This window comes from Mesoplodon bidens (assembly GCF_964165515.1).
Source record: "Mesoplodon bidens genome assembly, chromosome: 9".
In the NCBI taxonomy this organism is placed as follows: Eukaryota; Metazoa; Chordata; class Mammalia; order Artiodactyla; family Ziphiidae; genus Mesoplodon; species Mesoplodon bidens.
Genome location: NC_138166.1, coordinates 19,929,934 through 19,952,622, shown reverse-complemented (window position 1 = coordinate 19,952,622; position 22,689 = coordinate 19,929,934). Strand labels below are relative to the sequence as shown.

General features: G+C 44.4%; 1 protein-coding gene across 3 annotated transcripts in view; it reads right to left on the bottom strand.

The window, feature by feature from the left end:
- HECW1 (HECT, C2 and WW domain containing E3 ubiquitin protein ligase 1) overlaps positions 1-22,689 on the bottom strand; it is a gene marked incomplete at both ends in the record, with an annotated part of 546,121 nt that overhangs the window by 1,824 nt on the left and 521,608 nt on the right. For all 3 annotated transcript variants that reach the window (XM_081244601.1, XM_081244600.1, XM_081244602.1), the window contains 5 exons: positions 3,011-3,209; positions 5,406-5,520; positions 7,103-7,249; positions 11,751-11,880; positions 12,556-12,654. In XM_081244601.1, coding sequence (XP_081100727.1) covers positions 3,011-3,209; positions 5,406-5,520; positions 7,103-7,249; positions 11,751-11,880; positions 12,556-12,654 — 690 coding nt within the window. The remainder of the gene's footprint in view (positions 1-3,010; positions 3,210-5,405; positions 5,521-7,102; positions 7,250-11,750; positions 11,881-12,555; positions 12,655-22,689) is intronic.

The window sequence follows — 22,689 nt, the reverse complement described above, 5'->3', positions numbered from 1 at the left end:
GAACTGTGTCACCCTCGTGGGGACCTCAGACCCTTGGCCTCTTCCACGTGACTGCAAGCAAATGAATCAGCCTCATCTCATATTTGTGAAGTTGATATTTTGAAACTCCACTGGATCTGTTCAGTTGTGTCGTGTCGGATTCCACTCTGTCGGTGTTATTCTAGGGTTCCAGCATTTTGAGATCATTTTGGATTTGGATGGTGCCCATCTCAGTACTACGTGTGATACTTCTAACCTGTGTCATCTACACAGTCGATCTCTCTGTCTCCTCGAGGTTTTCCAAGTTACTGATTAAAATGTGCACCAAGACAGTCCTTGGCCTGATGTATGGTTTTGCTGTGACGCTCCCTCGTCTGGGAGGCCAGCTGCCTAGATTCTAGAGGGAAGGTCTGAGGAGAATGCAGCTCGTCAGAGCGTGGGTTGCACACGGGGCTCACGGTCTCTGGGGAGCCCTGGGTCACCCCGAGGGTGCTCGGTGCTCCTGCTTGCCTCAGGCTTCTGTCACCTGCCATGTGGCCAAGCCAGGTCTTTCCGAACTACCATTATTGGAGTCCAGAGGTTATTTCTTTCTCTCCACACATAGGTGACACTTTCTATGTTCTTGGATCTTCAGAAAATGCACAAGGGAGGCTACTCAGAGGGTCATCTTTGCTGTCCCCTTAGAGGCATCTCAGCACTTGATTCCTGGGGCCCTTCTGGCCTACGGCAAAGTCCCCGCTTCCCCCAAGAACCCTCTCTGGGATTCACGGGGCAGCAGCCTTTCTAGGAGTGCCTTGGCCCAGATGTGCTGAGCCTGTTCATAAGCCTGACGTCCACCCTATAAGTTCTCTGTGTGGGTTGATAGGATCAATGCACATTTCAAAGCTTCCCAGAGCATATATGTAATTAGACTCAATCTCTGACCCCAAATGACAAAAGCAATGACTTCCCTTTCCTAAAGAGTAAAACAGACTCCTCAGCGGGGTCTTCTCTCCACGGCCCACCAAACTCTCTCTATCAACTGCGTCCCCTGCGAGTGTCACACTGGAGGTCTTGTCCTCCAGGCCAGCTTGGTGATCTTTCCTGAACACAGCTGACCCTTCCCACCCCCAGGCTTTGCTCCTGCTGTGGCTTCAGCCCAGAATCCCCTCCACCCTTCCTTGCCCCTCAGGGCTCATCTAAATGCCAGCTTCTCTGTGTCATCGTCTCCTGTCAACTCAATCAGGATTAGGTCTCTGTTCTACACACTCACAGCATCCTGCTTTTACCTTCCCTTCTTAGTGCCCCTCTGATTCCACCTGGGGTTGTAACGACTTACCCTTCCACTCAGTTCCTCCCTAGACTATAAGCCCCTCTGGGCAGGTGCATTGTTGTAGCTCAGGCCCTCCTTCAGGTGCACAGAGGTGCTCACTACGAGAGAATCATCAAATGTGACTCAAATTCACTCCTCTAAAGTAAGAGACAAATGTTTCCAAAAAACCTCATCCTCCAAATCTATCATTAAACTTGACAAATGGAAATCTTGCCTTTTTAGCCTTATTTTCTTGCCAGACTTCCTTCAGTAGGTTCAGTGCTCAGCAGAACCATGCAAATGAGCACTGAGGGTCTGCTGATCGAAGTGGGTGAAGCCAGGACTGAAAAGTGCCCCAACACTTTAGGCTGTTATTAACCAGCTGGGCATGCACTCTGCTTCCTTGGCCTGCTAATACTCACCGTCATCAGGTAAATTATCTCCGGGATGCTAGAAAGTCTAGGAAAGCTAGATGAAAATTATAGTTCAGTCAATCCTTCCACAATAGGGATTGAGCAAAGTGTCTGGGAGGCCACGCAGAAATACAACTGAATTAAATACGAATCTTCTGTTATAATTAGAAAATATCACAGTAGAAGAAAATAATGTGGATCAATCTTATGTTTGCTGAGCGGGTTTTATTACTATAGTACCTAGACCGAAGTATCTCTTTAGTGCTCCTTATTTCACTGATGAGGAATATGCTACCCAAAGTGGCACAGAAAGGACCGAGGAAGTGTTGGGATGAAAACTCATGGTTGCAGGGAATTCATTCCGTTAAACTGCCTGGAGCCTTAGTGCCTCCTTTTTTTGCATTATCTTACAATAATTTCATCAACAGCTTACTGTATAGAAGCCACTATAGAGATCGGAGATATATACGTGGTCTTGTCTGCACACATTTTGAAACATAGTAGGAAAAATGCAACATGTACATGCTAACTATTCCAGGGAATATCAAGTGTATCCAGTGCTACACCATAGTGAGACAGGCTGGGACCTGGGATCCTTTACTGCAGTGCTTGCACCTGGACAAACATCCCCTTGAGCAACAGAATACAAAGAAACTCTTAGGGACTAAAAATAACTGCAGGCATGGGCAGTTAGGGGCAATTATGGACAATAAGATACAAAAAGGCCACAAACCAACTGCCATTTCTGAGATGCCGGGAGCAAAAACGGGGGACTGTGCATGATCCCTGCACACAGCACCACCAAGGGGGTGCGCAGAGCGCCGAAGCCTGGCCTCTGGCCCCACCCAGCCATCGGCCCCCACCCTCACCCCATTTAAGGGACCAGCTCACCACCCTGCCTTGGGGGCAAGTCCCAGTAAACCCTTTCCTGAATTTGTCTGGCCTCTTATCAATTTCTGTTGATGAAAGAGTCCAAGAACCTGGGTGGGTAACAGTAGAAGTCCAGACACAGTGCTGGCAGGGCCACTTTGGACCCTCCCCCAGATGAGGCATTCCTCTTTAAATTAAATTGGGCTACGTAGGACGGACACATGGACCGTGATACCACTAGCCCAAGTACCATCAGTCATCAAAAAATCACTAAGAATATGGTCTAAATGCACCTCCCCGAGACTTCTCACCCACACCTTTCACTGATGACTCACAGAACAATCCTTTGGGTGGCAGGAAAGAATTCCACCCCAACGGATAAGTGCCCAAGCTCAAATAACAAAGCGTACTTGGCCGTCTTCGGCAGGTTTCCCAAAGGCGGGCGGGAGCTCCATACCTGGGGAGAGATGTAATTTTCCCCCATTTCTCTATGCAAAAACGCCGAAGCCCGTTGCTTCCTCGAAGGGCTGCAAAGCCTTCGTAGGGCACGCTTGAAGTTCCCGTGACGAACTGCAGTAATCTGAGTCTCTGCTCATTGTTGAAACGTTCCACCGCAGCCCAGAACCAGCGGATCACGAGGTGCCCATCGTGATAACCTGAGCGGAGCAGGAGGGAGACCGAGAGGATGTGTAGAGGGGAGGAGGGAGTTGGGGGGGGGAGATGAAATACACATCAGGTGTGCCAAGAACTGAAGAGCAGCCCTTGATCTGCTGATTTCTCTCCTGATGGCCTTGAGGTAGGTCTAAAACAATTTGTATAACTGACTCAAATTTAAAAACAAAAAGCCTGTTTAGAAAATAGGCACTTTATAAAAAGGCTGTATGCTGTGAGGGATGTCCTCAGAGATGTCTGCTTTCTATTTAAACAACTGGGACCCCGGGAGTCCTTTTCCTGCCTGATATAAATGTAGACAAGGAGTGACGAGGCTTCGTAGAGATCTTTGGGGCTCCGAAGAGACAAAGCTCTCTACGAATATGGTATTTCCTGGTATTGTCTTTGTTCTGATGTCTTAGCTCTTGGGACCCACATACTGTGGAGCGTCTAGGACTTAAGGAAGGCTGGAGGTGAATGTCAAACTTGGTCAACAGAAGATGTCGGGCTCTCCAAGTGCCCTTGGAGCCGCTGCCCCCCGATCAGCCCTGGGCTGCAAAGAGTTGGGCCCATGGAAGTAGTATGGGGCCTCTCACAGGACAGTAAGGAAACCAAGCTTGGAGCAATCACTTATGATAAGGTAAATGATTCCCCACTGACTGCAAATGCACGAAACACTCAAAGATGCAGAAATCTATGTGGACTGGGGCAGAAAGAAGGAAAACTTCATAAGGGAAGGGAGGTGTGAGTTCAGCATGTGAAGGGTTTGTGTGAGTGCAGGAGGGGAAATAGAGAATGACAAGAATGAGGAATTGGGCTTCCCTGGTGGCGCAGTGGTTGAGAGTCCGCCTGCTGATGCAGGGGACAAGGGTTCGTGCCCCGGTCCGGGAAGATCCCACATGCCGTGGAGCGGCTGGGCCCGTGAGCCATGGCCGCTGAGCCTGTGCTCCGCAACGGGAGAGGCCACAACAGTGAGAGGCCCGCGTACCGCAAAAAGAAAAAAAAAAAAAGAATGAGGAATCAATATGCAGGGAACAGCAAGCCGACTAGACCAGCATAGAGGGGGTTCTGCTGAGGATTGAAGGGACCTTGCTGGGGCCTCAGAGGCCTTAATAGCTAGGCAGAGACATTGTGACTTGACACCTTAGGTCGGTGGCTTTCCTACGAAGCCAGGAAGGGCCTAGTGGTCCCTCAGAGGTTTCCTCCTACACCGCTGAGTGTACCGGGGAGATAAAGTAGGCTTAGATGATGGGTCCCTTGTTCACCCTCTATTATATTGATAGGGGTTTCTCTGTAATATTTTACATGAAGAAAGGATTTTCAGCTTAAAGAACGTTCAAAGGTTTCTAAGTAATAAGGAGCTTGCTTGTTTTGTGGGGTGGGAAACGGCCTGATCAAAATAAATGATTCAGGAAGGCTGGTTTGGCAGCGTGGAGGTGAATAGCTAGGAGGGGTTAGACATTAGATTTGGAACCGTGTTGCAGCAAACCAGGATTGACGTGAAGAGGGCTTCACTTCTACAGGGAGCAGGACACACTTTCCTGCCAGCAAATGACCCAGCTCTGGAGATGGCCTGTGGATGGTGGCGTTCTCTGGAACGCATCTCCACCAAGTTATGCCAGAGACGACCAGCAGGGATTACTGTCACCCAAAGGAAAGTCTAGGTTGGAAGCTGGCAGAAGGCATGGACCAGAGCCTACTTTGCACACGTACTGAAGTAAGGCCAAGTTTTTTGTAACCTTCAAAAAGTGATATTATTTTATATTTATATTATCACTACATATGGAATATCTATATGAACATTATTCAGCCATAAAAGGGAATACAGTAGTGAATCATACTACAACGTGAACAAACCTTACTAAGTGAAAGAAGCTGGACCCAAAAGGCCACATACAGTATCATTCTATTTACATGAAATATCCAGCACTGGTACATCCAAAGAGACAGAATGCATACTGAGGTTTGCTGGGGTGGGAGGATGGGGGAGCAACTGCTTCATGGGTCCAGGGTTTCCTTTGAGAATGAGGAAAACGTTCTGGAATTAGCTAGAGGTGATGGTTGCGCCACACTGTGAGTGCACTAAATGCCACCCTTTAAGATGATTAATTTCATGTTATGTCAGTTTCACCTCAATTACATTTGTTAAGAAGTGACGGATTGTGTCCGTGAGAGCCAGTCAATAAGCCCCGCTCGCTCACCTCCCCGGTACTCAGCGTTGTTCTGCCAGTCAACCAGGTCGATCTCCGCCGTGCCCGCGATCACCAGCTCCAGCTCCCTGGCATCGAACACGGAGACCAGCCTCGAGTCCACCACCTGAAATCCACATTAGGCCTCAGCCTCCAGGCTCAGCCTCCTTGAGAGGTTACATTCATTATTATTTCTGTGGGTTAAGCTGGGAGGCTGACCATTGTTTACAACTTTTTCCCCCAATGTGCTATCAGGTTTAAGTTCAAAATCATGAGCATTTTGAGACACAACCCCTTCACGAGCTGGGAACTCAAAAAAGGTCTGCTGCTTTGCACTACTATGATACTCCCTCTCGGAATGATGTTATGAATTAGCCTGACTTGACCTTCCATAGTCACATTTAAGTTTCCAAATAACATTACCCTTTGAAGGCAAAACATCCAAGTCCCTGGACTCCTCTCCGCTACATAAAAGGATCCTCTCCTCTACATCAAACTAGGACTTATTTCCTAGGAATGGATGTTATATATTAAAATGACTGTCTTTTCCTTCCTCTCTCCCCTTACTTCCTGCCTTCCTCCTTCAAAGATCTGGGAAGATCTGCTTGGTTAGGGTTCTGAGCTCTGGCTTTACATCTTTTTGCCCAATGTATCAGGTACAACTGAACACCTGCAGTGGGTACCTCCTTTAATCAAACCAGTGGACCAGCCAGTCACCCACGCTGTTCTCCATCACAGCAGCAAAGAAAACCTTCCAACGCCCAAACCCTTGTTTCTAAATTGCAAAAGTTTAACCATGTCAATTTTTGGTGCACACGAAAGCTAGCAGCTGTCACTGTCCTTTTTTTGTTGATTACTATTGCTCTCTGATGCTTTTTTAAAAAAACTTTTTTTAATTGAATGAAAGATTCTTTAAATTCTATAGGGTTTATAATTTTCAAAAGTTTCACACACGTGATTTCGTACAATCCCATAATAAGTCACTGTCCTCCTGAGTTACCATCTCAGCATGGATCATGTGCCACAAAGTGACACTAGGAGCATATCTCCTTTTATTGTGTTTTGCTTTATTGCATTCTACAGATACCGTGTTTTTTTTTACAAATTGAAGGTTTGGGCAACACTGCATCATCAGATGATGGTTAGTTTTTTCAGTAATAAAGTATTTTTTCAATAAGTTATGTACATTGTTTTTTCTAGACATAATGCTATTGCACACTTAATAGACTACAGTATAGTGTAAACAGAACTCTTATAAGCACTAGGAAACCAAACAATTCATGTGACTCGCTTTATTGTGACATTGGCTTTATTGCCATGGTCTGGAACTAAACCTGTAGTATCTCCGAGGTCTGCCTGTGTAAGAAAATAAAAATCAAGCGAGAGTGGACAATGCCCTCCAGTGCCTTCATTTCACTCATTTTTATTTCACTGAGTGAAAGGAGATGCAACACGCGCATGTCTTGGCAGGAGGTGCCATGTGTTTTCACAGGTGGCACAGCAGGGCCCCACCAATGCCAGTTTTGTGAGACCACGAGAGCTGGGCTTCCCAGAGAACTCTGACCCCTCACCCTCTATTCCCAGGAGGCCCTCTTTGCACGCTGGTGAGTAGAGCTGAGCCCTCTTCCTGCCTTGCTCGTCCTCTCCCTTCTCCTAACAAGCTGTGTCGGGGGCGAAGGCCTGGCGTGCCTGCCGGGCCTGGGTCTCACCTCGTAGAAGCCCCGGACCAGGGCCTCGGTCTGCTGCACCGCTCCGCGCTCTACCCGCCACCTCACCATCCTCTCGATGTACTCTTTCTTGTTCTTTTCTGTCACTTGGGTGTTCGCGCCTCCAGACTTTAACTCCCTCTCCGTTACCTTGTGGGGAAACAAAGATCATGATGCTTGCTGACTCAGCGTATCTTGCAGGGAGACAGATCAATTTTAGGAGGATGAACTCTTCGCAAAAATTCCTCTTCACAAGCATTTGGCATCATTACCTTCTTGGTTCTTTTTCCTTTCCTGGAAGTTACTAGAAAGGTTCTGGTTGTTCTAAGCAGATACTTCAGTACCTTAGAAGCATTTTTGTTTTATAAAGAGGAAATGTGTTTCTTTAGCTCAAGAGGCTTAATAGAAATAAAAGAAAAATGCCCCTGGTTGTCCCTAAATGGACTGGAATGTCCTTATCCTATAGTCACATACTTGATTGCCCCAAATCCCAATTAGATCAAGTTCTTAACAGCCAAATTCTTCCCCAACCACAGCAGATCATTGGCAAGAAAATAGTGGAGGGTGGGAGGATAGTTTTGCAGCCAGGGATAAGAGTGGCTGAAGAGTGACAGCCTGACCTTGAGAAAGGAAACAGAGATTGAAGTTGCCACGTAGTATGAAGATGCATGTTTGTTAGGACAAGCTAACAAGAAAAGTGATGATCTGTGCTTTATTGTTTTGAAAGGCAAGAAGGCACATAACATATTAGACATTTTTATCAAAAAGTGTTGGTGTTTGAAGGGGATTAGCATCAGTTATCTTAAATTTGCTTAAGGGGTTCACCTTGCTGCTCAATGCTGTAAGAAAAATGAGGCATAACTGTACTTAGTTACTGATTAAAAATATATGTATATATTTGGCACTCATGGACAAGGTACTTAAACAAAACAGTTCACAGAGTCTGCTGATTACATTTTCTTCTATCACTTGGGTGACTAGGGCAAATATGAAATACTTGCCAATTATAACAATAATTGCCACCCAAGATCCATGTTCTTTGGAGCCTCTGGATTTTAGCTGCCCAGTTAAAGACTATTTCCTGACACTGAGTGTGTGATGTAATTAAATTCTGGCCAATAAGGTACAAGCGGGGGTGTTGTATGGCACTTTCAGGGGGTCTCCTTAATGGGAGGGGCTATGCCCCTTTGTCCTGCTACTTCAGACACGGACGTGATGGTTGGGGCACTGTATGCATCTGGGTCATGAGTGCAGGTGGCCATTGTAGGGATTGCAGCCTTGGGTTGCCTGCCTCCACACTTTTATGTAAGAGAAAAATATACTGTTAGTTTCCGCAGGGTCACTGGGTTTCTTCATTAGCAGCTGAAACCTAATCTTAACGAACACACCCAGGAAAAGCCTATGGTGTCTTTCAGCTGCATCTGTCTGTCTGCTCTTCACTCTATAACTTGTCAAAAGAAGGGCTGAGACTCGATTTTCTAAAACCAAAATCATCGTTCTTGGTGACCTCATTTGAAAAGAAACAGGATCGTTGAAGTTTTAAACAGATGGATATTATTCTAGATCTATAACACATCCTTATTTTTATCACTGGGAACATTTTGAACTTTCTCTGAGTTGTTCAACTCCTATGCTATATACACCTGAAGAATTGCTCTTTTTATTTTCAATGTTATTTTTTCCCTCTAATTTATGTATTTATTCATTTGTAGTTTACTTGATTTCTTCCTGTGTCCATGGAATAAAACTTAAGTGCTATAAATGGCCATACAACGAAATGCAAGTTTCTCTCCCACCTCATCTCCTAGCCATACAATCTCCCTACTTGGAGAAAATCACCCTTCCTTCCCTTCCAGGGAAGGGGAATGTATACACTAGGGATGTATACATGTATCAGTGTATACACTAGGGAATACGTATAGAGCATCTCTTTTCCCGTAAACGGTAGCATATTATACACACTGTTCATCATCATACTTTTTCAATTAAAAATACACCTTGACCATTGTTTCATACCAATTTAGACCTGTCTTATTCTTTCTTTGTTGTTGTTATACTACCCGGTTTATTGTTTATGATTTATATGTAAATGGATGGGCTGGGGTGTCAGACCACACATCCTACTAGCCCACTATTCCACTGTGTGAATGAATCATTTCTTTCACCAATGCTCTACTGCTGAACATTTAGGTTGGTTCGGATCTTTTGCAATGATCAACAATGCTGCAATGAAGATCCGAATCCATTAGTCATTTAAATTGGATGTGAATATGTCTGTAGGGCAAATTTCTAGATGTGGATGCTGAGTCAAAGGCAGGTGCATTTAGAATGAGGATAGATATCACGAAGGTGCCTTTCACAGAGGATGAAGCAAACTTCTGCTTACTCCCACCTACACCCCTGTAAAGAGTGCCTGTTTCTCTACACCATCTCCAAAACAGAATACTGCTAAGCTTTCTGATTCTTGACATTCTCATGAGGGAAAATGGTATTTCACAATGCTTTAATTTACATTTAAAAAAACAGTGAATGAGGGTGAGTATTTCCTTCCCTGGGAACTATCTACTTATATTCTTTGCTAATTTTCTACTGTGTTGTCGATCACTTCTTACTGATCTGCAGAATCTCTTCCTATATTGAAAGAAATAGCCTTTTGTCTGTTTTATGCATTACAATGTAGTAAATATTATGCCATTTTTACTTTATGTTGTATTTTTGCCAGGCGGTATTAAAAAAGTAATTTTAGTTGACTATCTCAATCTTTTCTTTTATGACTTTGACAGTTTGTGTCACATCTATAGCAGCATTCCTTACTGCAAGATTAAAAAGGAAAATCCTGTCATTTTCATCTTTTTGTGGTATTTTTAAACATTCAGCTTTTTCACCCACGTGGAATTTATTTTAGCATAAAGCATTAGGTTTGGGATCTAAAGGTTTTTTAAGATGGGTTCCCATTTGTCTTAATATATTTTGCTAAATAATTGTGTTTATTTTACAAATTTACCCTCTACTATAGGGCTAATGTAAAGGATGGGCTAAAAAGTAGTCATGCAGAGGAACAGTGTATTTTATACATTCCTTTGGTATACAGGAAGACAGTTAAGTGAATCGTATATTCTTGAACATATTTACAACATATAGTTGTAAGAAATAATTTTTTGTCAAATATAGAAGAGAATATTCTTCAGAGGTATGTTTACACACAGGCAATGTACCAGAACAGTGACATTTTCCAGGACCTGTCCAAGATGCTTGGTTTTTTTTTTTTTTTTTTTTTTGCGGTACGTGGGCATCTCACTGTTGTGGCCTCTCCCATTGCAGAGCACAGGCTCCGGACGCGCAGGCTCAGCGGCCATGGCTCACGGGCCCAGCTGCTCTGCGGCATGTGGGATCTTCCCGGACCGGGGCACGAACCCATGTCCCCTGCATCTGCAGGCGGACTCTCAACCACTGTGCCACTAGGGAACCCCCAAGATGCTTGACTGAAGCTGTGGGTGATGGGAGGTCTGCAAGGTTCAGTGGGTAGCTCTCACCCATGGACTCAGCATGCCGTCCACGGTCATGCAACGTACTTATAAAGTAAACCAGCTTAATTCTCACAACATCCCATGACAAATTACACACGTCATGGAACCTCTCATAAATGATATTCTCAAAACCTTAATTGCTAAATCTGCTCAGGCTGTGGTTGATCTGATAAAACTGTAACCCAGAAAATTCAATGTTATATAAACACGGGTAGAAAAAGAAATGGAAAGCTTATCTTATTAAATAGTCCTGAAGTATATGCATTTTGGAGAAGTAAATATCTGGATGCTAGTGATAAAAGAAGTATTATTGTAGTTGCACAGATAAGAGAAATACCTTACAGATGTATTGCACACGTTACAAAAATGCTTTCTGATCCATTATCACATGTGATTTTCAAAAAACTCTATAAACTAGATCCATGTCAAAACAAGAAAAAGAAGACATGCGGACCTTTAATAAAGGGAATAGTCCTCAAAGAATTATATCTTAAATGAATGACAGTCCTTGTTTTTAAACACAACATCCTATTACTATGTGATCCAGCAATCCCTCTTCTGGGTATATATATCCAAAAGAATTGAAAGCAGGGACTTGAACAGATATTTGTACACCTGTGTTGACACCAGTATTATCCACAATACCCAAAAGGTGGAGGCCACCTAAGCGTCCATCAACATATGAATGGCTAAACAAAATATGGTATTTACATACTATGGAATGTTCTTCAGCTCTAAAAAAGGAGACAATCCTGTCACATGCTATAACGTGGATGAACCTTGAAGATATTACGCCAAGTGAAATAAACTGGTCGTGAAAAGACAAACAGTGTATGATTCCACTTATATGAGGTACTCAGAGTAGCTAAATTCAGAGAGAGAAAAAGTAGAATGGTTGCCAGGGACTGGGGAGAGGGAGAACTGGGGAGCTACTGTCTAATGGGCACAGCTTCAGTTTTTCAAGATGAAGAAGTTCTGGAGATGGCTGCGCAACACTGTGAATCTACGCAACCACACTGAATGGACTGTGCCCTTTAACGTGGTTAAGATGGTAAATTTCATGGTATGTGAATTTTCCACAGTAAAAACCAAAATGTCTTCTCCAAGACCCACATCTCACAAACCTGGCCAAAAACTTCCTCATTAACCGTGAATGTGAGGTCGAGGATGTCTGTGATGTTGTTGTCCTTCATCCATTGCAAGCTCTGGTGGAATTCCTCATCCAGATATTCCAGGTCACTCAAATCACAGGGCCTGGGTGTATTCAAAGGGAGAAAGGTAAACGGATTGTTTCAATAAATAGCTGCCCAGACCTTATGCCAAAATGTGGTTATGTCACTCCTGGCTAAAGCGACACAGATGTATTCTAACAATTGGATACTTTTGAATATACTGATGAATCTTTTTAGTTCATTCAGTAGTTTTTTATTGGAAAAGGAAATTTTTAAATGTTTACAATAATAAACACAAAACAATGATTGACTCAGGGGCTCTCCATGGCCATTGGAGAAGAGTATCATTTGAAAATAACTAAATTATAGACAGATCAATTTATTTTTTCTTTTTCTTCTTCCATTTTTATTGAGATATAATTGACATACGGCACTGTATAAGTTTAAGGTGCACAGCATAATGACTTACATACAAGGACAGATCAATTCTACTTAGTAGTTTCATGCAATGCTTGTAATGTTACTATATTTATATAAACTAATTTATATCTGTTATATGATGTTCTCCTATGCTTACATAAAATCTCCAAATGCATTTTTATTGGACTAAAAGGTTTATGTGATATCTAAGCACTCAGAAAAGTAAATCACCATAAACCTAACAGGAATGATTAGGGAAAAACAGGGACAAAAGGGTCAGAGGTGCCAAAGAGGCCAGTGCCTCTGGTCCGACAGGCAGGGCCGGGTGGACACTTACAGTCTCAGGAGTGCCTTATAGAAGGGCCTTGTGAAGAAAGCGTCCAGAAGGTACTGATGGATCAGAGCCAGGCCTAGGATTCGACCACTAAACCTGAACCTGGAACACAGACAAGGCAGAGCAACTGAAGGGCAGGTGGGAAATTACACTGTTAAATATTTTCATTTGTACTGTTATCTGATGTGTTTCTTCATAGTACTCATCTTAAGCTGCTTGAAAAATTTGCCAATTGATGACACAATGGAGGCACCCATTCTTCTTATTCTTTACCATAAACAATGGCTATGAACTTGGTATGTACTAAGGAACCCTCCTCTCCCCCAAGTACCCAAATAGAATCATTTTGCTGGAATCCTTTTCTCAGACCTGAGAGTATAAGGACCTAAGTGATGAAAAGAGCTGGTGGAGGGGAATTGTGGGACCCTAGACAAACAGTCAGCATTAAAAAAAAAATTTTTATTTATTTATTTTCTTTGAACACTTTTTTTTTTAACATCTTTATTGGAGTATAATTGCTTTACACTGTTGTGTTAGTTGCTGCTGTATAACAAAGTGAATCGGTTATTCGTATACATATATCCCCATATCCCCTCCCTCTGCGTCTCCCTCCCACCCTCCTATCTCACCCCTCTAGGTGGTCACAAAGCATGAGCTGAGCTCCCTATGCTATGCAGCTGCTTCCCACTAGCTATCTATTTTACATTTGGTAGTGTATACATGTCAGTGCCACTCTCTCACTTTGTCTCATCTTACCCTTCCCCCTTCCCGTGTCCTCAAGTCCATTCTCTACATCTGCGTCTTTATTCCTGTCCTGCCCCTGGGTTCTTCAGAACTTTTTTTTTTTTTCGGATTCCATATATATGTGTTAGCATACGGTATTTGTTTTTCTTTTTCTGACTTCACCCTGTATGACAGACTCTAGGTCCATCCACCTCACTACAGATAACTCAATTTCCTTTCTTTTTATGGCTGAGTAAGATTCCATTGTATATATGTGCCACATCTTCTTTATCCATTCATCTGTCGATGGACACTTAGGTTGCTTCCATGTCCTGGCTATTGTAAATAGTGCAAACAGTCAGCAAAGAACCTGAGAATCTGAATCTAAGGATATGGAAAGATTTCTGGATTATGCATCCTCACCTATTCGAGCATTCCAAAGATACCACCTGAAGGTCTAATGTGTGCCTGACCCTATGCTGGGAGGTGGGGGACTTGAGTATGAATCACATATGTCGGTCGTGCTCACGGTCAGTGGGGACAAGTATGTGGAATCCCGCTGTGGTAAGCGGTAAGTGGAGCCTACATTGTCACACATGAAGAACAAGGTCTCTGCTGGGAGGAACTGATCACATAGACCTGGTCACCTCCAGATGTAAGGGCCTTCACTGATTTAAAACCTTGTTGGGGCAAACTGCTTCCTGGCAGTTTTGCTGGTGATCTGCCTAGCTGCATGCCACGGCTCCCGAGGGCTTGGTGCCATTGTTGCCCTGCTCCTAAACCAGTTTCCCGTCTGCCTGGTCTAGCACGCTGGTTCCCTCACCCTGTGTTCTGTCCATCTCTGGTGCCTACCTCCGTGATTGGGGTCTCTCCTGTCTCTTCCTATCTAACTAGATTTTCACCTAAGCAGAGACTTAGCTGTGACTTTTCTCAGATCCTCCCAGTTGGAATTTCCAACTAAGCCATGACCTTTCATGAGGCTCTTTTTAGACTCAAAAGACTTTGTACTCTGTAACTGCTATAAAAATGGTTTAAATGAATAGATGATCAGATTCTGTAATAAGTGTAATCAGAAGCAGCACTTCAAGTTGCCATTTTGGAAGGAGTCGATTCTTTTTGCATGAAGTAACATGTAAATATTATTGACTCCAGGGAGACCAGAGGCGAGTAGAATGTAAAGGTGCTAAAGGGGCACCGTGGATGGGGAGGCTCATGGAACAGCTGAACATCTTACAGTCCTTGAGGCCGGGGTACACCATCGGTGCTGCATCCCCCAGCGCTCCTTCCTGATACCCCAATAACCAACGGGTCCCCAACATGGTGGCCACAATCCTGCGTACTCCATGCAGGCTTACCCACTCTAGTGGACTCTGAGGTATCACAACTGTTGCTCCTAACATGATGTGGGGCTGTGGCCATGTGGTGGAGACGGTGAGACCACCCACAGTGGGAAGAGAGCAAACGTCAACACAGAGGTGCCTGCCAAGAACCTCCCTCACTTAGAGGTGGCCCTGAAAGGCCTAGTAAAGAGAAGTGGTAATCTCAGCAGGCAGCAGTGTCTTCAGAAATGGAATAGATAAAAATATTACATGAGAATACTATTTTCAGCTCAATGTTAAAAAAGGGACTATCTCAATAAACTGTAAATTCTCCAGCAAAATACACATTATTCAAATCTATTCAAGAAGAACAACTTAAATAGACAAATGACCATAATGTAAACTAGAAAACTTTGAGGAAAAAGGACTATGTTCAAAATTGATGCTGGGACTGTCCATATATGGACAGAAAACACCCCTATTTAAATAGCTCCAGAAACCAGAAAAGGGTAGAAAACTTCTTACTTCATCATTATGAGCTACCATAACCACAAAATGGAATCTGGAAAAGAGTAAAGGAAAGGAAACTAAAGACATCTCACTTATACATTAAAAACATCATAAATAAAACACAAGAGAAAGTACCAGTCCATTCCCTGAATAATGCCAGATGACTAAGGATGTTTGATTTTAGGAAACTAAGGACAATTTACTATTAGGCATTCTATTATTAAAATTAATAACGATGTCAAGAGACAAAAATCATATGGCTTTTCTCTTCTTTTGGTTAGAAGCTGAAAAGTTACTTGAAAATATTCACCGTCTACGGTATCACTCATATGTGAAATCTAAAAAAATGATACAAATGAACTTATTTACAAAACATAAATAGACTCACAGACTTAGAAAACAAACTTATGGTTACCAAAGGGGAAAGGTGGTGGGGAGGGATAAATTACGAGGTTGGGATTAACATATACACGCTAGTATATATAAAATAGATAATCAACAAGGTCCTACAGTATAGCCCAGAGAACTCTACTCAGTACCCTGTAATAACCTATATAGGAAAGGAATTTGAAAAAGATTATATATATATATGTGTGTGTGTTTATATATATATATCTGAATCACTTTGCTGTATATCTGACAGTAACACAACACTGTAAGTCAACTGTACTCCAATATAAAATAAAAATTAAAAAAAATGGGGTAAAAGGGGACCAAGAAAAAAAATATCCACTGTCAGTTTCTGAAGAAAAAAAATCTTTGTAGTAAACAAGGAATAGAAGAATACTTCCTTACATAATGAAGAACACTCATCTCAGCATCATATCTGACAATAAAAATACAGGATGCTGGTTACCACCACCCTTCACAACGTTCCATCAGTTCTAGTCACTGTAATTCATTACAAGTGAAAAATGGGAAACAGATTAGAAATAACGTTTATGGAATGCCTATTGGGCCAACACATATTATGTTATCTCGTTGATCCTTGCTACTCTACTTTATGACTATGGTTATCTTCATTTTACAAGAAATCAAGGGTCAATAATTAGCCCCGGGCAAGTGGTACACTGGGGAAACTGACTCATACCTGCCAGAAGCCAGAGCAAGCCTTTTCCTTTGTGTCCAGTTTGAGAAGCTGGACAGTAGTGAGGTTAATCCTCTGGTCCAGGGGCCAGGCTGCCTGGTGTGTGACCTCGCGCCAGGACTTAACCACCTATTCTTCATTTCTTCTTCTGGAAAACTGCACTCTTCAAGTGATAACTATTATTATTTTATGTTGGCTTCCAATACCTCCTTGTGCTAATTAGGAATATTTTGATTCAAGTAACCTTCAACTAGTTTAAGCCAAAGGGGGAATTCATTATAAGGTCCTGGCAGTGTCTCAAGAAAGGCAGGGTCAGGAATGCAGTTGAGTGTCAGGTACTGGGGTGACTTCACCCTCCCTCATCCAGTGTCTCCCCTTACCTCCTCTCTGTGCATACCTGCTCCTTTCTTCTCTCTCACTGCCAACACTGCTCATGTTTTTCAGCCTGGAGTTCAAGCCCCTAGAGAGACCAACTTGACTTTCACTGACCTAGGTCCAAATTTCCAGCATGATTCCGTGATTGTCCCAGCTCAGGTTGGATGTCCACCCTGCACCAATCCTGAGTGGTCAGGAAAGCAGGGTCTGGGGAGGAGTCTGGTGTCTTGCTCAGCACTTTGAAGCTGGGATCACTGTGGCTTGCCTCTCCACCAGGGGCTGGGATCAGATGTAGGGTGGCAGATGGGGCTGTTTTCAGCACGAGGACTGCAATGCAGACCACCCATTGAGAACTGTTTATTTGCTTTGAATGGGGTCAGGCATAAGATGGAATTTCTAAAGACAAAATTATATTGGTTTCACAGGCTGATGTGGGCAACGAGTAGGCCCTTGATATTTTTTCATAGCTGTGCAAGCAGTCCATGCTAATGTGGTTTGGCTTTATATAAACACAGACAGGATGGCTCACAGCCAGTCGAGTACATACAGTAAAATATATTCCAGAGAGATGAACTATGATCTGGGATGTGTTTGTACAGAGCATAATACAGGGACTGTACAATTCAAATCCAAACAACAGCTTAAAAGGCAGAGATGGGAATGGAAAGCCTTTCCCAGTTGATGAATTGCCCTGACATTCTCACGGGAAAACATCTTCCAGTGCTTGTACATCTCCTTTATTTATCTCACCCAGCTTGAACAACTGCTTGCTAGGAAACTGATTGTGCTTTTTGTCAACGTTGGTTGGAAATGTGTAGGAATTAGGAGATGGAAAGAAAGTCCTTTTCTTTAGCCTCTGGATTGATCACTGCAGAAACTATCCAGATAATTTAAGCAAAACAAAACAAAAACAGTTTATATTTTTATTATTATTATTTTTTTTTTGCGGTACGCGGGCCTCTCACTGTTTTGGCCTCTCCTATTGCGGAGCACAGGCTCCGGACGCGCAGGCTCAGTGGCCATGGCTCACGGGCCCAGCCTCTCCGCGGCATGTGAGATCTTCCTGGACCGGGGCACGAACCTGTGTCCCCTGCATCAGCAGGCGGACTCTCAACCACTGCGCCACCAGGGAAGCCCTCATCATCTAATTTTAATAGACTCCAAAGTATTTCATTTTCTGAATGTTCTATGCTTGGTTTGGCCCTTCCCACGCTGATGGAAACCTAAGTGGTTTTCATCTTTACACATCTGCTCACAGGTATTGGAAGGGGACAGCATACAGCCAGTCAACTCTGGGACCATGGGAGAACCTCTGAAATGGGCAGATGTCACTCTTCAAGCATCCTCATCAACACCTCAGCAGACATCTGGGAGATTAACTTGAGTTGCCTCGGATAAAAGCAACTGCAGCCACTCTGAGCTGTCCTAATGATGCTGAGGGAGATTACGGCAGGAAATCTGAAAGCAACCAATGTTACTGGCAAAGGTTTATCTCACTTCCATCTCGGTTTTGCACATTGCAGTGAGCTTTCAAAGGCAATGGAGTTTCACATATTTCCAGCACATCTTCCCACCTGGTTTAAAAGGCCCAGCAAAGACTTGACTCTCCCCTTGAGAGGGTTACTGTTTGTTGATTCATTACTCTTTGGGTTGTTTGCCAATAATCCAAGAAAAGCAGTATAGTGGAGAGGACCACTGTTGCAAGCTCTGATGTCAGGCTGCTTCGGTTTAACTCTTCTGACCTGTGTGACTTTGGGCAAGCTGCTTACCATCCCTGGGCTTCAGTTTACTCATCTGCACAATGGGATCATAATGGTACCTACTCTATAGGGCAACTGCTAAGATGTTGAAAGGCTTTGCCCAGGGACTAGTGGAGGTCAGTCTACCTGGGTGCTTATCCAGAGACTGGCATGCCTGATCCCTGCCGATGCAGGGGACACGGGTTCGTGCCCCGGCCCGGGAAGATCCCACATGCCGCAGAGCAGCTGGGCCTGTGAGCCATGGCCGTTGTGCCTGCTCGTCTGGAGCCTGTGCTCCACAACGGGAGAGGCCACAACAGTGAGAGGCCCGCATACCACAAAAAAAAAAAAAAAAAAAAGCGCATGAGAATGTGGACTTGACCAGTGGACTAGCCTGCACTTTCCTGCTGTTGCAGAACTGCAGACTTCTGCTTTGCTTACAGACATCACTCCTGTATCGCAGTGCCTGGCTACAGGCGAGGGCACAATCCAGGTTTGCTGAATTGAATTAAATCGAAAGTTATCATTTGGTTTGATTCCAGTGGATAAACTGTACAAACTCACGGAAAATTCCTGAAACATCATTTGAAGCTTGTTCGATGAGATTAATTGTTCACATTTCCAATATCTAGAGTAGGTCTCTCTCCCGAAAGATGGACAGAAAGACCAAACTGCAGAGAAGACTGGAGGTCACGGAGTCAATGTATGGGCGAATGTGATGAATGTTTCACACCCAGAACCTGAGCTAGCAGGTCTGTCTCTCCCTTTCTGTCTCCCTCTGCCATCTCTCTAATGAAACTTTGTGTAGGAACATGTTTTAGCAGGAGGTAGGATGTAATGATTTATGGTGTACTTTTCAACTAATTCTTTAAACAAAAGCAGTTTGCATAATGGCAAAAAATTTAGCCAGGAAGTTTGGGAGAGGGATTTCTTGTCCACAGGTCAGATTTATGGAAGGGAAGCAGGATGGTTTGCCAACTGAAGAAAATAAAAGACCTAATTACACAGCATTGTAAATCAACTATACTTCAATAACATTAAAAAAAAAAAAGACCTCATTACTCTGGAAAGACATTTTGGATTGTGCCACAAAACCCTTTAAAAAGGCTTCTAGTTAATTCCTTTATATGAAAGGGATATAAAAATGGGATAACACCCTCATTGCAGTGCCCAGGCAACATTTCAAGTCTGAAAGGTTCTGCTGTGGTCTTTCTGGTAGTTTGATCACCTGGCATAAAACTTGTGCCCCTGATAATTGTCTCACGGTGTCCTTTCATTCCGGTGACCTTTTCAGGCTCTTCTTGACCTGTAAGCCATCAATCTCTCTCTGTATGATTCTTGGCTTCTGCATCTTTTCATGCGTCACCGGTAAGCATCAGAGATACTCCCTGTACCAGCTTCAGCCTTGAGGAACCCAAAGCTGGCCCCATCTCTGGGCCTTCCTGCTTGGAAAGGGCATCAGACAGTGTATTATGGAGCTGTAAAGAGCTGGACACTTGGTGACAATGTGCTTGGCCCTGCTGCCTTTGGTGAGGGGATGGGGGACTGAGGCAGATACAAGAACAGCTGGCAGGACACTGAGGTTTGCTCAAAACCCGGCACACAGGCTACAGACCTTGACGGCTTCTTCCAAACACCATGGTATCCTCCGGAGCACAAACACCTTCAGAACCAGCAGTGCACTGGCAAATACCAGAGGCTCAAAAACATTTTGTTGGTCACTGAGTGAAGCCAGAGGGCTGCTAAAACTGCCCCCAGGCCTGAATGCCCCCAGACCACCATCACAATGGCCTGTCTCCCAAGCTGTGACTCTGGGACTGCACCCACCTGTGCACGGCCTACCTCCTGCAGACTGACAGCTGAGTTCTAGAAGGTTTTCTCTGTGGCAGTCATGTTCTCCATCCCTGCTCATTTCCGGCTCTTCCCCCATCACTGCTTCCCTGGCAATGGACCAGGACTTGCAGGGTTCAAGTCCTTTTAGAGGTCTTTGCGGTCCTCTGAAGAACAGAGCGAGTTCCTCAACTGTAGCACAGTTGACATTTGCTGTCCTGTGCCCTGCAGGGTGTTTCACACCCACCCTGGCCTCTGTGCACCAGACGCCAGTACCACCCATCCCCCCAAAGTGAAGGTCACAACCTCCAGGCTTTGTGCTCCACTCTGCACATATCTGAGCAGTTTTCATCACTCCCTTAATTTCTAAGTGTGCCTTCCAACTCCACCAAACGTCATTTCAGACTCCCGCCTAGAACTTGGGCTCTAGGTTTCTCTTGGGAAAAGGATGGGAGGGGAGAATAATTCCTCCAAAATGTACCAGGTTGTGTTATCCTTTCTGAGGGGATGATGTCTGATCTGAGTTAAGAAAAGGAGTGAGCTTCCAGGAGGAGGAGCATTGCAAGCTAGGGGAACAGCAATGCCAGAGGTGGGGTCATATCTGGTTTGCTTGAATAACAATAAAGAGGGCAAAGGGGCTGGACACCAGAGAGAGAATGAGAAGATGGGAGAACATGAGCTTGGAGACATTCCCCAGGAGACAGGTCATGCAGGGCTTGGCAGGCATGGGAAGGAGTGTGGATTGTATTCTGAGCATGATGGGAATCCGCTGGAGGTCTCCTGTAGGGCTGATGGGGTGAACTGATGGATGTTGGGAATGATCACTCTGGATGCTGCAGGGAGAGAGGTGAGGCTGGCAAGCGTGGGAAGAGACACTCCCAGGAGACACCGCAGGAGTTGAGAGGCTCCTGCAGTAACCCAGGTGGGAGGTGATGGCAGATTACACTGGGGTGGTGGGGGTGGAGGTGATGAGCTCAGATTCGGGATGTATCTTCATGACAGAGCCAAGAGGATTTGCTGATGGACTGGACGGGAGACGTGAGAAAAAGAGAGGCATCAAAGACAGTCCATGGTCTTGGGCCAGAGCAATTGCGTAGATGGTGGTGCCATTTAATGAGATGGGAAACACCAGAAGCGAAGGTTTGGAAGAGAAACTTGAGAGGTCTCTTTTAGACCTATTAAGTTTGTGATGCTTACTAAATAACCAGGTGGAGCTGTTGAGTGGGCAGTTTTACCCATCATTCAGGATTTCCAGGAACAGGGCCAGGCTGCAGATGTTAATGGGGGGTCATGAGGATGGAGCTACATGAATCCATGAAGCTGGATGAGATCACCAAGGAAGTACGAGCAGTTGGAGCGGTGGACCAAGGGCTGAGCCCTAAACAGTGCAACATCCAGGGATCTGGAAGTTGACAACAAAGGCAACTGAACAGGAACAGGGGATGAGTTAGGATGGGAACCAAGGGATGTGGAAAGTGTTCAGGAAAGTGGCAGAGACCGACTGTGTCAAGTGCCTCTGAGATCAAATAATAGGAGGTCCAAGAGTTGCCCACGGGGTTTGGCAACCCTGATGAGAGCTGTTTCTGTGGAGGGAAAGGGGAGGAAAGGCTGGAGAGAATGGGAGAAGAGAAAGCAGAGAAAGTAAGCACAGATAACTCTTTGTAGGAATGTTTCTTTAAAGGGGAGCTGTGAATCAAAGTGGTAGGTGGAGGAGGGTGTGACATCAAAGGAAGCTTGGATTTGTTTTTAAATGTGAGAGAAATGACAGTGTGTTCATGCATGTTTAATCTCAACAAATTTACTGAGTGCCTCCTCTGTGCCAGGTGTGTACAAAGATATGAAAGTAGATGTTTGTTCTGAAGAATGTACAGTTCGGTAAGGGGGAGAGATCTAGCAATGCAGCATTTCATTACCATGTAGCACATGCTGTAGAAGAGGGCAAGGGAGGTGTGAAAACCCAGAGGAGGGAGACTTAGCTGACTTGGGAGGGATTAAATCTAGGTAGGGTTCCTGGAGGAAGTGATGACTGAGGTGAGCTTTGAAGAAAGAGTAGAAAATTAGTCTGCTTCAGAAGGCAGGGAAAGGCTTTCCAAGAAAATAAAATCATATGAGGAAAGAGGCAGGAAACAGAATGGAATATGTTTAGAACAGCAAGAAATTCACGATGACTAGAGCAGAAAGAGGGAGAAGGGGCAAGATCAGGCTGAAGAAAGAGGCAGCGGGAGGTCCTGGAAGGTCTTATTCTCCATGCCAACGCATTCAGCCTTTAAATTATAGAGAATGGGGACCCGCTGAAGGGCTTAAGCCAAGGGGGTGACACGCTTGCTTTGGGATTTTAGAGAAATCAGCCTGCAGCCATGTGAGGGATAGTTCTGAGGAGGGACAGAGGGGAGGGTATTACAGTATGTCCAGGGAATTGTGAGGAACATTTTGGAGATAAAATTGGCAGGACAGGGAGCTTCATGTGAGCAGAAGGAGAAGAGAAGGATGACAGGAAGTGGCTCCTGGGAGAGATTAGATCTTAACTTCGAGGGGGATCAAGTTGATGATATTT